The sequence below is a fragment of the Canis lupus genome, chromosome 20, assembly GCF_003254725.2.
Source record: "Canis lupus dingo isolate Sandy chromosome 20, ASM325472v2, whole genome shotgun sequence".
NCBI classification, from domain to species: domain Eukaryota; kingdom Metazoa; phylum Chordata; class Mammalia; order Carnivora; family Canidae; genus Canis; species Canis lupus.
Window position 1 is genome coordinate 42,661,640 of NC_064262.1, and position 15,848 is coordinate 42,677,487.

Genomic DNA, 15,848 nt, shown 5'->3' on the forward strand with positions numbered 1-15,848 from the left:
AGATTGGAGGCATTTCTATCTTTACCCTCTAGTACAGGTCCAGGAAAAATAGTCAACCTTGTAAATCCAGACACAAAGACCAAATCAGTTGATTAACTGATTCATCTCATTGCCTTCGAGTGGATTTTCAATGAACACTTTATCTATGTCTATATACATATATATACACACACACTATATATGTATATACTATGTATGTATCACATAAATATGTTTTACATACATACCATAAATATGAAATTACAAATTATATACAAATGTAATATATAAACAAATGTTTATATACATATACACATATATGTAAATTCTATTTTCACTGTTTCTTACAAGTCAATATCCATAAACACAAAACTACTAAGTGTAATCCTTTTGGAGTGGTCACATTCTCAGCAGTTGAGAATTTATGAAAGCACAGGGAAACACACTGTGGGCACAGACATGGGCATGTTGACTAAAGAGGTAAAAGGGACCAAGTTTGGATGACTAGGAGAAGCAAGCATATCATATCTAATAGATGGGAGAAGGAAAAGGAAAATGGGAGAAAGCAAGAAGAAAATAGACATATGTCACAACAAATTCTCCCACTTTGGCCCCATACTACCTACTAAATTGCAGAGAGTCCCTTCTCCTCTGCCTCCTCAATTCAAGAGCACTCCTGGGAGGTACTACTTCCACCTGCCTAGACCCCTTTTCCATCTCCCTGTTCCTAGAAACCCAACGATATACCTGGAAATAACTTCTAAACAAACCACATCTATTGCATTTAATAAGTTCTTGCCTAGATGAGAACAGAAAGAAGATAAGCAGTACCTGTTGCTTTAGCAAAGTCCGTTATGCATCCAGTGACAGCTAAGGTCTCACCACTCATGAAATGGAGAAACCATCTGATCAGAGACATCAGTAAGGTAGGAAAAAATACAGCTTCCTCTTTTAAACAGACTAGCTGCTCAGGTTTTGCAAGTTTTCAGAAGATATCAAGTTTGGTACAGTTCTTCTTTTCTATGATTGACATGACATACTAAAGAACGCAGTTGAGTAATCTTCGAAATGAGCTCTGCTGATGTTCAACAGCTATTTCAGGGGTTCTGCATTCTCTTGGCATTGCTCTCTTGTTTTGTTTTTGCAAGGGGGAGAAAGTTCTCAAATAAGCATAGCCTTGAGCTGGGGGAGGCAGAGTAAAAAGTGAAATCGAGTGACGGATGGTAACTACATCTGACAGATGGTAGTGAGCATTACACAATGTATGGAATTGTTAAATCGCTGTTAGGCACCTGAAACTAATGTAGCATTATCTGCCAGTTGTTCTTCAATACTAAAAGGATTTTTAAAAATATTTTGTTTATTTATTTATTTGACAGAGAGAGAGAGAAAGAGAGAGCACAAGCAGGCAGAGCTGCAGGCAAAGGGAGAGGGAGAGGTAGGTTCCCTGCTGAGCAAGGAGCCCAATGTGGGGCTCAATCCCGGGTCCCTGGGATTGAAGGCAGAAGCTTAACTGACTGTGCCACCCAGGAGCCCCTAAAAGAATTTTTTAAATGAAATCAGAATTCTCCCATGAAATGTGGACTGCGGGATAACCTAATTGTTCTATAGAACTCAACAGGAGACTTGGATAAGTCATGATGGAAGCACAGGGTTAGATGTCCCAAGAAGACCTGAGAATGACTTACAGCTGTGGCCCGCACCGTGGCATAACCTTGTGTTCATCATTAGGTCTTGCTGGACCTCAGTCTTCTCATCTGTAAATCCATAGAGTAGACATGAAATCAACTAAAATTTGGGGGAAAACTCTGTCAAATACAGAGGGCTAAGCAAACATAAGCAATGAGTAGAATACCACCAAGACATGTGCTTGCTCTATTGCTGACATGTCCAGGGGACCTATCGTGGTGCTGGGCACAGAACCCGCATCACCCAGCATCTGTGGGAAGAGCTCTGATAAACTGGCTAAGTGGACATGTCAATGAAGTTCACCAAGTGTTTATCACACATCTGCTATGGATGCAGAGCTCTGTTACATGCTTCAAAGGACAAAGAAAAGATAGGGAAAAAAGAAAGGACTCTGCCAAAGAGGGCTCATGGGCATCCTGGAGGCTGGAGTTTGAGGGAGCTTGATAGCCAGGATTCAATGTCAGGTGGGTCTGCAGAAGCCCTGCCTGAGAAGAGTTAGAGGAACTGGAAGCTTCTGAAGAAGATAGGATGTTGTTCTACATTATAATGCAGTTGGCCTTTTCCTTGGACTCTCTAAGGCCAAGGTGGAGAGGCTGCCAGGAGACAGATTTCTGCCCCAGAGAACTAGAAGTCTCAGCAGGGTGTCCCACCAGGGAGGGGGTGTCCTGGGGGCCCCATAAAGGAGCTGGGGATGCATAGCCTGGGGCCCTCTGCAAGGGCAGCTCCCCGGGGGTCAGAAGCCAGGCCTGCCCTGCTTCCCCTGCTTGCCCTGCCACCCCATGCCTGCATACTGATGGCACCAGGTGAATACCTATTAAACAGGTAAAAGAATAAAGGAAGGACACATTTTTGTAATTGTTCTGGGAAAAAGACTCATAACAGCTATGTTTTCAATTTCAAAAAGGAAAAAAAATTATATCATTATCACAGAAACCTAATAGAAGAGGAAAGGAATCTACACGTAGATGAAGGGAATAGTAGGTAATACATGAGAATAAGGCAAAGTTTCATCAAATGCAGTACTTACAACATCCGACCTCAGCAGCTGGGGAAGCCTGGTGGAGTCAGTGCAGCTGGAGTCCTGATGGATCAAGAGGCCTGGGTGGAGCATCCTCCCCTCAGGTGAGAGACTTCCACCTGACCATCCCCATGAGGGCCATATTATGGGGCAAATGACAGGGTTGGAAGTTAAACACTTGTTGGCCTACATGCAGTTTGGAGCGAGTTGCATTTCTATGCAATCATAATTTTATAGTTTCAAGGAGCCTGGGCTGTGTGTGTCTGCCTTCCCGCATCCAGTTTCCTTTCACGGAGGTGGGGAGATAGGCAGCTCAGCCTGGATCAAGAGGGGATATGAGACCAGATTCGTAGCTCTTGGTGTCCAGAACAGAACTGGTGTCCCGGCCAGTTCTGACCTAGAAACCAGATAATATATTTTAACCAGGTTCCCAAGGTCATTTACATGGCACAAGTCTCATAAACAACATTTCTTAGCCTGCTTGTGTGCATGCAAGTCCAGGTGGTTGGTTACACGAGACAAATCACAGAAATAGCCATCCATAGAGAACAGTAATATAAATTTTACTTGAGAATAAGGAGAACTCTGTCTGCAGGTAGGAGGCTGGATTGGAAAATCCCAGAGGCCTCATCCAACTCCAGGGTTTCCAGTTGCATTTCTTGGGCCTCTCTTTCTGCCCCAAACCTCCCATTCAAGCCCCATGTGGGGCTCAGACCTGCCCGCCTCAGTCCCACCCTCTTCCCTCTCTGCTGGTCTACACCCCATCTGCAGTCAAGGCCCAGCCTCCCTGGGAAGATATCCCTTTCAGCTTCGAAGGACTGAACTCTGAGTCCAGGTCGTTGGCACTAAGCTTGGCTTCCTCTTCTGCAAACATCACACATGGACAGGGGGTCAGGTGAGGTGGCCCTGAAAGCACCTTGCACCCAGTACCTGCTTGTGGAAATGGTCCAACTGGTGCTGACCAGGACGACGGTGTCACCGCAACAGGTGCTTGGTCCTTGCCACCTCCGCAGAACTTCTGTGGTATTCATGGCTCACCCAGTTTTCTGAAGCTCCAAATCATCTGAAGAGAAGTAAGCACCCCTGCCCTCCTCACCTGTCCCCTTTGCTCTCTGGTTCTGAGCAAGTGAAGATATTGAGGGACCCAAAAGTAGCCTGTTCCCCAAACAGCAGAGCTGGATGCTTCATCTACCAAGGCGCAGTCAACACCAAGAGCCACAGGCAACTCTCCTTCCTGGGGAAAGAAGATAGAGCTGAGCCAAGCCTTCCCTGCCTCCAAATTCAAATGTCACCACGTTTCCTGTGGTGGGGAGAGGATGGAAGCTGGGTGTTCATACCAAGTGACCTTCAGGAGAAGGTGGGTGAGTGGCAGGGACAGGGCTGGGTAGGGAGTGGGCCCTCTATCTGGTACATGGCCGACCACCTCTCACTGTGGACTTAGAATTTCTTCTGGAGTGATTGAAGCAACCCAAGAACTTCCTTACCGGGTGGAACAAGCCAAGTGCTGGCAATGGTGGTAGAAGAAAGTCAACAGAAAGAGGTCTAAGAAGATGATGGTTCTCGGGCAGAAAACAGTAGTTTGGGGTATATGGCCGGGGAGTGTGGAGTTCAGCAGCAGCTTCACTCCTCTAGGAATGGACCCCACAGCGTGCTCCATGTGCACTCCTCTAGGAATGGACCCCACAGCGTGCTCCATGTGCAAGTGACCAACCACGGGAGCCTGTCCACTGGGTGCTCTGCTCAGTGGACCATTTTGTCATCAACTGGGAGATTAAGATTTAAAGAAAGTTCTGATGGGGGTTAATTTATGTAAGGATACATATGACCATATATGATTTTGGTGGAAACAGGACTCACAAGCCTCTATGTGGGCTGTGGAAGGGCATGTGGTGACTCTGGGAGATCCTGGTCAGACTCTTCCCATGTCAGGGATTCTCTTGGGCTGGTTTTGGTATCAAGAACCTCAGGTCCTGCAGGTTATGGCTCCCCGTTACCCGTGTGTTGATTAAACTAACTAATCCATCCAATGTGCTTGGTGACTCCTGTGATCCAGCGTTACCACAAGAGCTGGCACCAAAACTGATGCCTTCTGTCCTCCAGGATGGCTGTGTTATCTCAGACGGCATTTCTACTAGAGGGTGTTGTGTGCGAACCACAGGTTCCTACGTAAAGAAGATTCTCTCATGCACTGTTGGAAAACACTCAGGGAGATTCACAGCACATTGAAGTCTCTGAGAAATCCCGCAGTGTAGAACCACTTAAACTCTGTTAACCTAGCATTTCCCAAACCTATTTTTAATGTAGAAACAAAAATTGTTTTCTTTCAAAGAACACCTGTTAACATTCTTCAGGACCGGGATTCCTTAGAGCTCTGGGAGATGCTGGTCTGTGATGGCTTAGCATATAGACACAGCACACAGCGCAGCTGCAAATTGCTTTCTGGCCCATTCTATCATATTGATAGGGGGTCTTTATAGGAGCCCACTAGGTGGGCAGGGGTGGTCTTGTTACCCCCACATTGTAGATGAGAAAACAGAGATGTCAAGGGACTTGGCAAAAGCCACAGGGAGGGTAAAGGGCAAAGCTGGGCTCCACCCCAGAGTGTAGACTATCCACTGAGTACTTGCTTCTCCTCCACTATCCTACCATCTGAAGGAAAGGTGCACCAAGCTTCCACTGACCACAAGGATGACATGGTGTCCAAATGTACAGACAGAACCTGAGGAGGTTTCCCAGAGGTCCACAGGGGCTTGCTCTGTCTTGGCTCTCCCTAGAGGGGCAAGAGATTTCTGGAGCTTCTTTCAGGCCACTCAAAGTGCTCAGCTCACAGGAAAACCTGACCTCAAACACGAATACTCTGTGATCTTCCAGATTCTCAATGTCACAGAAACTAAAACAGAAACATTTTGGAGGAAAAACAACCAAACAACCAAAACAACAACAAACCAAAGAGAAGACAGCTTAGGAATATAGGAGCATGGGCAAGAGAAGCAAACAAACAAAACACCATCCGAAGCTATGAGAGGCCAAGAAGTTTTTTTGCAGGAGAGGTCAGGTCAACCTCAGCCTTGAGCGTGTGAAAGGAAGTGATTGGCAGAGCAGCAGAGAGCACACATTTCCTTGAATTGCACCTATCTTCTGGTCACCAGCTCCCAGGTACAAGGTCTCCGGGGCATGGAGACTGAGCTCAGACCATGCAGGTCTTTTCCGTAACATTTTCCCAGCGGGTTAGTGGAAGGGCCCAGATGGCCAGCCCTGCCTGCCTCTGGCTTACTGGTGGTCCACTGTACCTCTGAATCCCCTCTGTCCACAGCACACTGCTCTCCTGGGAAGCTCAAAAATCTACAGAAGCAAGCCTTTACCAACATGACTTTCCCCCTCCTGGATGGCTCACAAGAAGGGCCAGAGTGAACTCGTGGAAGCTGTTAGCTGGGGAGGTAGTGGACTTCTCGAGATGTGCAGAAAACAGGAAAGTGGAGTCTAGCCTCAGCATTGGCCTCCAACTCAAATCCAGAATTAAACCAGAAATGGAGCAAACCCTCCCTCGTGGTGGCCATGAGCACGTACCTCGCACACCTCCAGCTGCGTGGTGTGGAATTGACCAAGGCCCCGCTGCCGGGCTCTGAAGTCAGCGCTGTGCTTGTCCCAAGGCCACACGTCCCATGGTCCCCATCTGCCCCTGACCCAGCACAGTGGGGATGCTGATGCAGGCCCACTCCTGGGACACCTTCCTCCTCTGCTGGCTGACTTTAGGGCTAGGACTCCCCAGTGCTACGCCAAACATCCCTCAGTCTGTGAGATGGCCAGCACGCTTCTGCCATCCTGTTCCACTCTACGTGGGGCCTGACAGCCCTCCCCACCTCTCCTGGCCCTCACCCATGTCCCCTCATGGTGCTTACCCCAACAAACTCTGACCAGTATAAAACCTTCTTAGTGTCTGCTTCTCAGGGATCTGGACTAGCATTACCTGTGTATTTAGATTAGCCTGAAAACAGGCCCCAGGCCCTACGAGGCCATTTCCATGAGGCTCTGGGCTGGCACCATGGTCCATCTCACCATTTTATGTGTTTCATTTTGTTCCTTTTTATTCTTTGGCATAAACACCAAAAATCTAGTGTAAAAATTAGCAAATTAATAGGATAGTGAAGAAAAAGGTTTGCAAGGACTTAGAAATGATGCACAAAACACAGTTGTCTCTCCTGGGTATGGGATACAACACACTTGAAAATAAGCAGGAGCGAACATACCTAATGTCAGTGGAGTAGAATAAATGAAGTCCTTTCTTCTGTGTTACCTTACACTCTGAGATGGTCAAGAAATGCAAGAAAGGAGAGAGAAGGGGGAACTGGGAGGGGGAGGGGAGAAAAAGACAAGAGAAACAATCTGTAAGGGATGGTAGCTAATAGAACCTTAAGCTCATTTTTCTTTCTCCAAATAACAGCCAGCAATGTTTCTCCCATTCAAGAAAATTTCATTTCTGGCTTTGTTCACGACTCAGGAGTATGGTGAGGAGTATGGGAGGCTACCATGAACCCCAGTGGCTGGAAAGCTACCCACTGATAGTTCATTTTCACAAAACAAGGTTAATCTGGATACTTTTAAACGTGCCAAGCTTCTGTTTTGCACAGTGTGAATACTGAACGAATTAAAAAATGTGCCAAAGTCTCTTGGGGAGGCGGGTATAAAAGAGCCAGTGTAGGGGTGTTCTGAATACAAGAGGACATAGGGGACTCACAGCTACCAGGAGTGACAGAGGGTGGGGGCTGTTGTCCATAGTGGGGAAGTTGCAGGAGGGGGGGAAGGGCAGAGAAACGGTGGTTGAATGATAAAAACAGCTTTCTCTGAGCACTTGTGTCATGCGAGGGCCTCTGCTAAGGGCTTTACGTGGTTCATTTTGAGTAAACATCTCTCCGTGAGCCTGTGTGTCTGTTTTTACCATTTGCAGAGGAGGAACTGAAGTGAGTTGGTTAAGCAATGAGCCCAAGATCACACAGCCAGAACACAGTAGGGCTGGGCCTGGATTCCCCGGCCACCAGATCCCAGCCAAGCCCCCACACACACACTCCCCACCACCCTGCCCTGCTGCATCCCTAGAGCAGAGGGCGGGGCTGGGGGAGGCGTGGTGCAGCTGGCCTGGACCCCATCCAGCTCCAGGAGCCCATGCGCAAGATCCAGCAGCTGACTTTTATGTCAGAACATCTGTGCTTTAATTCTCCATTTCTTAAAAGACAATGGGGGACACCTGGGTGGCTCAGTGGTTGAGCATCTGCCTTTGGCTAAGGTTGTAAACCTAAGGTCCTGGGATCGAGTCCCACATTGCGCTCTCTGCATGGAGCCTGCTTCTCCCTCTGCCTGTGTCTCTGCCTCTCTCTCTCTCTCTGTGTCTCTCATGAATAAATAAATAAAATCTTTAAAAAAAAAAAAAAGACAATTGGAAGAAAACAAGCATTCTGCACATCGGGTGGAGGGGTGACTTTGCCTGAGGTCACTCCTGCCAGTTACCTCCCAGCCTGTCCTGCTTTCTCATTCCCTTGCTTGCTGGTGGTTTCTGAGAGCACTCAGAACAAACTGAGGGTTGACGTAGGTGGGGGGAGGGGGGGAAGGGGCTAGATGGGGGATGCATATTGAGGAGGGCACTTGTTGGGATCAGCACTGGGTGTTGTATGTAAGCAATGAATCCCTGAATTCTACTCCTGAAACCAGTATTGCACTGGCTGTTCACAAACTAAAATTTAAATTAAAACAATAAAAATAGGGATCCCTGGGTGGCGCAGCGGTTTGGCGCCTGCCTTTGGCCCAGGGCACGATCCTGGAGACCCGGGATCGAATCCCACATCGGGCTCCCGGTGCATGGAGCCTGCTTCTCCCTCTGCCTTCTCTCTCTGCCTCTCTCTCTCTCTCTCTCTCTCTCTCTCTCTCTCTCTCTCTCTCTCTCTGTGACTATCATAAATAAATTAAAAATTAAAAAAAAAATAAATAAAACAATAAAAATAAATCACTCCCATGTGGATCCTCACCTCAGGGTCTGGAAACCTGAGAGAAAATAGGAAGTTTACCATAGATGGCAGTTGCTTTTTGGCATCAACTTATTAAGGGGAAAGAGTATGAAAGTGTTTTGGACAATATACTGCATCCATTTGATGAATTTCGATGCTTATATGTATCTGGAAAACACCTGCCACAGTCAAGATATGGAACATTTGCATCCCCCCCCCACCAAGAGATTCCTTGAGCTCCTTTGCTGTCCATCCCTCCTTCTGCCCCCAACTCCAGGCAACCACATCTTTCCAGTTCTTGAGATCAGTTTCTCTGCCGCCCACTGCCTGAACATTAAGCCAATACTACATATTTTAGGTTTTTGTACAGCACCACTTCAAGGTACCCATTTCTACACCAGTTAGGAAAATGCTAGTTACTCACAAACTACAAAATGAATAATGAGCTTAAACATGCATTTCTTGGTCATGTATAGCTAGTCAAGATCACTGATCGGTGGCAGTCTGCCTCCAATTCTTATTTCAGGGAGTGAGGCACCTTATGTATGGTGAGTCTGATATCAATAAAGATCAAAATGTATACAGCTGCCTCACCCAAGAGGTAGGGGAAAGAGTATGAAAGTGTTTGTGAGAAGGCCCAGAAATTGCTCACATCACATTTGTACCAATTCCACAGGCTAGAACTCTGATTATGACCACACAAAAATGCAAGAGAGGCTCGACAGGTAGTCTCTTGGTGTACCCAGGAATTATTAACATTCACAGGTATGCATAGAGCTCTTGGAAGCTGAAAAGACAGTTAGGAAGTGGAAGGAGCAAGAAATACTGCCATATGATGTCACAGCAACAACCACAAAATAACACACAATGAGAACAATGATCATCTTTTGAACAGTCTCATGCCAAGGGTTTACCATGGCTTGTCAGGTTATCATCACGATTTATAGGTGTCCAAATTACAGGTGATGATGAAAGCAATGTGAGATTACATGACCCATCGTGGCCACACAGCCATCCAACGTGCCTCGATCCTTCTGGACTCCTAAATGCTCTGCTGTTAGCATGGAGAAGAACAAATTGACAGCATTTTCCCACTCCCATGGGAGCTATGGAATAGCAGAAGATTTCAAAATAACCCAAACCATCAAGATTACCAAGATTTCATTGTTGTTCAAAGATTCTAGAAGGATTCTAGACTCTAGAAAAAGCTTCCCACAACTTAGACCCCAGAGCAGATGGTCAAGAAGACGAATGCAAAAAAAAAAAAAAAAAAAAAAGGCGAATGCACCACCGATCCAAGGGTGCGGTCAACTCAGCCCAAGAGGTGGCAAGAGTTATTCTCTCCTTATAGTCTTCTCTGCATTCTCTCTGCATTCTAAGGAGAATGAATCACAAAGAAAGTTCTTAATGAGATGATGGGGGTGAGGAGGGCACAAATTTTTTTAATTTGACAGAGGAGAAATTTCTGTAGGTAAGAGAAGGATTGAGTGGCATGGGGAGGGTGTGTGACATGAGGTCTGGGAAGAGAGATGTGACTGTCACCAGGCTGTGCAGGGCCAAAAGGGAATACACTCAGCAATGGGACAGCAAATGAGAAAGAGTTTGGAGAAAAGAAGGTAGAAAGTACAGAAGGGATGGATTGCTGAGCAGTGTGGGATATAACCGTCCTCTATCAGTCAGAGTTTGGCCATGAAAAAAGGCTTCTGTAGGTAACTTTGGCCAGAAAGGGAATTAATATAGGATTTCAACTCCTTCGCAACCAGAAAAAATTTTTTAGTGCCCACTGAACATTTCCCAATATAAACCACATCCAGGGCCTCAAATATTTTTCAAAAGCTGGGAATTCTACAGAATTCCCATTCTCAGACCAAAATGGAATCAGCTAAAAATGAATCACAGAGAGATGACATGAACGTTTCTAAATACTTGAATTTAAAAACATGAGTCAACAAGGAAGTCTCAAAGGAAATTTTTAAAAAATACATAGAACTAGGTGAAAACAAAAATATAACCAGTCAACATCAGTGGGGGGTAGCTAAGGTGGCTCTGAGAAGCCAACAGACAACACGAAATGCTTATGTTAGAAGAGTGTCAAATCAGTAATCTATTTCCTTCTCAAGAAACTAGAAAAAGGGCAAAATAAACCCAAGTAAGCAGGAAGAAGAACAAAACAAATCAATAAAACTGAAAACAGAAACAACACACAAAATCAATGCAACAAAAATGTGTTTTCCCCCCAAAAAATCATTAAAAATGGTGAACCTCTAGCAAGACATAAAAGAGAGAAACAGAGACAGAGAGAGAAAGCAACCAATCACCAATCCATGTCAGGATTGAAGCAGGCAATATCACTACAGATTCTTCAGCCAAAAAAGGGGTCATGAGAAAATACCATGAACAACATCATGCTCATAAATGGAAAATCTTACAAGAAATGAACCTATTTGCAGAATAGTAACACAGAGAAAGCATTTGACAAGATAGTTGACTATTCATGGTAAACAATCTCAGTGAACTATGAATATTAACTTCCTTGACGTGATAAACGGCAACTACAGAGAGCCAGTGACTGCATCAAATTTGCGGGTGAGAGATTGAGTGCTTTCCTCTAGGATCAGGAAGGAGGCAAGATGTCCATTCTCACCACTCCTCCCGAACCATAGATCCTAGACAGCGATAAGGAAGAAAAGGAAATGAGAGACATGCCAATTGAAAAGGAGGAGATAAAAATTGAGTCCCTGTTGGAGGATGACACAGTCATCTGTGGAGAAAATCCTGAAGAATCTACAAAAGAACTCAGAACTAATAACTGAATGTAGCCAGGTTGCCAAGGGAAAGAAAAACCCAATGAAGAAAAATCAATCACATTTTTATATATTAATGAACACTTGGAAACCAAAATTGAAAACACAATTACACTTACAATTGCTCCTAAAGGCTTTTAGATTATACTTAAGTATCATTCTAACAATACATTTGCAGAACTCAATGCTGGAAACTGCAAAATGCTGGCGAAATAAGCCAAAGACCAAAATAAATGGAGAGAGACAGACTATGTTCATGGGTTGGGAAACTCAACATAGTAAAGAGGTCAGTTTTCCCCCCAATTGATCTATATACATAAAACAATTTAGATTAAAATCCTGCCAAGGTCTTTTTGTAGAAAAAGACATAGACAAGATGATTATTCTTACATTTGTATGGAAAGTCACAAGACTTCAAATCTCTAAAAACAAGTTTTGAAAACAAGGGCAAACCAGAGGAGTCACTTTATCTAATTTCAGGATTTGGAATTTGAGATGTCATACATACAGAGCTACAAGAATCCAGGCAGTGTGGTTTTGGCAGAAGGACAGACAGATAAATCAATGGAACAAAACACAAAATGTAGAACTGGACTCACAAAGATGTCCAACTGCTTTTTGACAAAGGCGCCATGACAGCCCTTCCAGCAAATGGTGCTAAAGCCAGTAGATATCCATGGGCACAAAGAAAATATAAGCCTCAGCCTCAATCTCACATCTCACACAAAAATTAACTCAAATCAATCACAGCCTTAATTGTAAATGTAAAACTGGAAGACTCCAGAAGATGACAAAGGAGCAATCTTTGGCATCTGGGCCAAGGTCAAGCATTCCTACACTTGACACCCAAAGTGCCATCCATAAAAAGAAAAACGGATAAATTAGCTTTCATCCAAATGAAAACCTTTCCTCTGTGACTCTATTCAGCAGATGGAAATACACGCTACAGACTCAGAGAAAATATTTGTAAACAACATATCCAGCGAAATATTTGTATCTCAAAGGTACAGCACTCTTAAAACTCAAAAGCAAAAAATCTAGTTAGAAAACGGGTAAAGACATAAATGGACACTTCCCTGGGAAGACATACAGAAGGCAAGTAAGCACATGAACACATCTTCAGTATCATAGGACATTAGAAAAATGTAAATGAAAACTACCACGAGATATCACCACATACCTGTCAGAATGCCTGAAATAAAAGTGACAAAATCAAATGCTGGGTCACTCACACATTGCTGGTGTAATTCTAAAATAATACAGCTACCCTGGGAAGGAGTTCGGCGGTTTCTTACAAAACTAGAACACGTGCTTACAGTATAACCCAGAAGTCACGTTCTGGGCAACTTATCTCAAATTTTTTTTTTTAAATAAAAGATTGTTAAGTTGAAATGCAGGATGCATCCAGTAAAATGCCTGAAGCACACTAATCTTAGAATTTTGCAGGTGTGTATACACCAATCAGGACGTTGCCAGAAGCCAGAACATTCCCTGACTGGGTAATTTCCAGTTAGTACCCAGGGAGGTAGTTACTATTTTATTTCCATCTCCATGGATTAGTTTTGACTGTTCTTGAACTCAATAGAAATGGAGTAATATACAATAGCAGCAGATTATTCTTTTATATTGTTGTGTAGCGTTTCATCATATGAATATATCACAATTTACCCATTTTAGGGGATCCCTGGGTGGCTCGGTGGTTTAGTGCCTGCCTTTGGCCCAGGGCATGATCCTGGAGTCCCAGGATCAAGTCCCGCATCGGGCTTCCTGCATGGAGCCTGCTTCTCCCCCTACCTGTGTCTCTGCTTCTCTCTCTGTGCCTCTCATGAATAAATAAATAAAATCTTTAAAAAAAAAATTTACCCATTTTATTGTTGACAGGAATTTGGGATTTTCAGTTTGGGACTATTCTGAATAAAGCTACTAGCAACAGTCTTGTGCTTATCTTTTGGATTCATATGTACTTCTTTCTCTTGGGTATATAGCTTGCAGTAGCATTTTCGGGTCATAAAGAAACCATATGTTTTACTTCACATACTGCTAAATGGTCTCCTCAGTGGTTGTGTCGATTTATACTTTTGCCAACGTGTGTGAGAGTTCCGGTTGACCCCACATTCTCGCCAACACCTGGTACTGACTGCTCCTAGGAATCCTTCCCTCCTTCCCTCCCTCTCTCTCTCTCCTTCTCTCTTCCCTCCTTCCCTCCTTCCTTTCTTCTTCCCTTAGTCATCCTAGTGGGTATGTGCTGCTATCTCTTTTTTTTTTATTTTTTTAATTTTTATTTATTTATGATAGTCACAGAGAGAGAGAGAGAGAGAGAGAGAGAGAGAGAGAGGCAGAGACATAGGCAGAGGGAGAAGCAGGCTCCATGCACCGGAAGCCCGACGTGGGATTCGATCCCGGGTCTCCAGGATCGTGCCCTGGGCCAAAGGCAGGCGCCAAACCGCTGTGCCACCCAGGGATCCCTGTGCTGCTATCTCTAATCTATTTATCTAAAACTGTGGTTTTAATTCGCATTTCTCAAATGAGCAGTGATATCAAGTACACTTTCATATATGTGTTGGTTAACTGGATATCCTCTTCTGTGAAGTCTTTGGCCTATTTAAAAGAAAATTAAGTTATCATTTCCAAATTGACTGCTAGGAGTTTTTAATCTATTCTATGAGTCCCTCATCCAAGGGGGGTACCTCGGCCTGTTTCTGGCTATGGGCACTCCTGCCCTTTCTACCCAGCTCCTGGCAACCCCCTGACGCTCATTCCAGTTGCAACAATGCCCAGGTTGAAGCTTCTGGACCCTGCTAGAGACACCAGCCATTCTCCCATACTTCTACCAGGGTCTCAGCCTTGGGCCAGCCCCTGCCTGGCCAGATTCTGGACCAGCCACAGGACACAAGTCTCTCCCACTTGTTGCTTCTCCCCTCAATTCTTCCTCAGGAGCAAGAAGATTTCTCACTCCCAGAACTGGGGCCAAATAAAATGGGACAAGGAATTTATTTAAGCAGATGCCTGACAATGTTACTCTGGACCAAAGATGTCAAACTCCACCCTCACCTGTGGTCATGCACACATAAAAGCTTCAACCTTAATGTGCAGGTCTGGATCTTGGCACCTCTTGTGCTGCAATTTAGTGCTAGGCACCATGGAAAACCCACGCAAAAGGACAGGGCATGGGGCCAGGTACTGAGAAGCTTTCAATCTAGTTGTAAAAAAAAGATGTAACACAGGCTCCATGAAATAATAAGATAGTGTGTGTTAGTCAATACATAAATAGGCTCAGAATCCAAGTTTTAAAACAACGCGTGCACAACCATAAGTGCTAATTTGGGCTGAGGCTGGAGGGGAAGTTTTTCGGGCACTTCCTTGAGATACTCTCTCCTTCCCCTTTTTGGCATGGAGGTGGGGGGGAAGGGAGTTCTTGGATAGTTTTTTTACACTCAGGAGGTACTCCACCCATGTTTGCTGCTTTGATTAAAGCTTGTGTTGAAGAAATAGAGAGCCACATAATTCCCACCAGCTGAACCAAGTGCCAGGCATGTAGTAAATCACACTTAATTCTTGCAATATTCTGAAGGAAGAGATATCAACATGCCCATTTTATAGATGGAGAGACTGAGGTTCAGACAAGTGGTAAAGAATATCACCCAAGATCATATGACTGGCATCTGATAGAGCCATAATTCGAACCAAAGGCTGGCATGCTGGGGTGCTCATTGCTTGCTGGGAGATGCTTAGACAGTGAGGCAAGGCAGGGGCAGTGTACAGTAGGAAAGTAGAACCCAAGCCCTGCAGAGCCAGTTCTCTGATGCAGCCCCAGAAAGCAAAGGGGCACCCTGGCTCTCTGCCGGCCTGGTGGCACCCTTCAAGGAGACAGCCTAAGGCTGTCTGGGTGGCTGGGCAGCAGCAAGAGAGAGACAAATGAGATAAGAGACAGCTACACAGCCAGGTGGGCAGCCCCTTTCCCTGTCACAACCCAGACTGGAGTGCTGCCTCACGTGCCCAACTGGGCTGGAAATACATCTGTCCCTGTAACGCCTCCATTTCTTTTCCTCTACCCTGCCCACCCAGGAATTCCAGAGACCACACTTTAGGGCCATGGCTAGGGAGCAGGGTGGCCGCATTGATGGGGATCCATGGTAGTGGTGTGGCATGGGATCCTGCTTCTTCTGACCTCACCCTTCTGAAATAGGCATTCTACTGCCTGGACCTCAGGAAGATGTTCAATGTCAGGCCTGTGTCAGGCCTGAGGAAGCCTGTGCCAGGGTCTGACTTACCCTCCAAAGGACTGGGTCATGGCAGGCCCTTCTAGCCAGAGCCATTGTCCTCTCTACATTTCAGTTTTTTTTTTTTTTAAGATTTTATTTA

At 45.1% G+C, this 15,848-nt stretch overlaps 1 protein-coding gene across 2 annotated transcripts in view; it reads right to left on the reverse strand.

The window, feature by feature from the left end:
- LOC112666827 (C-C chemokine receptor type 3) overlaps positions 1 to 15,848 on the reverse strand; it is a 34,811-nt gene that overhangs the window by 14,987 nt on the left and 3,976 nt on the right. The window contains exons 2-4 of one of the 2 annotated variants that reach the window (XM_035703127.2): positions 3,617 to 3,920; positions 2,696 to 3,083; positions 1,668 to 1,736 (exon numbers count right to left, since the gene is read on the reverse strand). In XM_035703127.2, coding sequence (XP_035559020.1) covers positions 1,668 to 1,690 — 23 coding nt within the window. In that variant the 5' untranslated portion in view covers positions 1,691 to 1,736; positions 2,696 to 3,083; positions 3,617 to 3,920. Of the gene's footprint in view, positions 1 to 810; positions 1,173 to 1,667; positions 1,737 to 2,695; positions 3,084 to 3,616; positions 3,921 to 15,848 lie in introns of those variants that run through there. The other variant, XM_025458263.3, reaches the window with a different exon arrangement.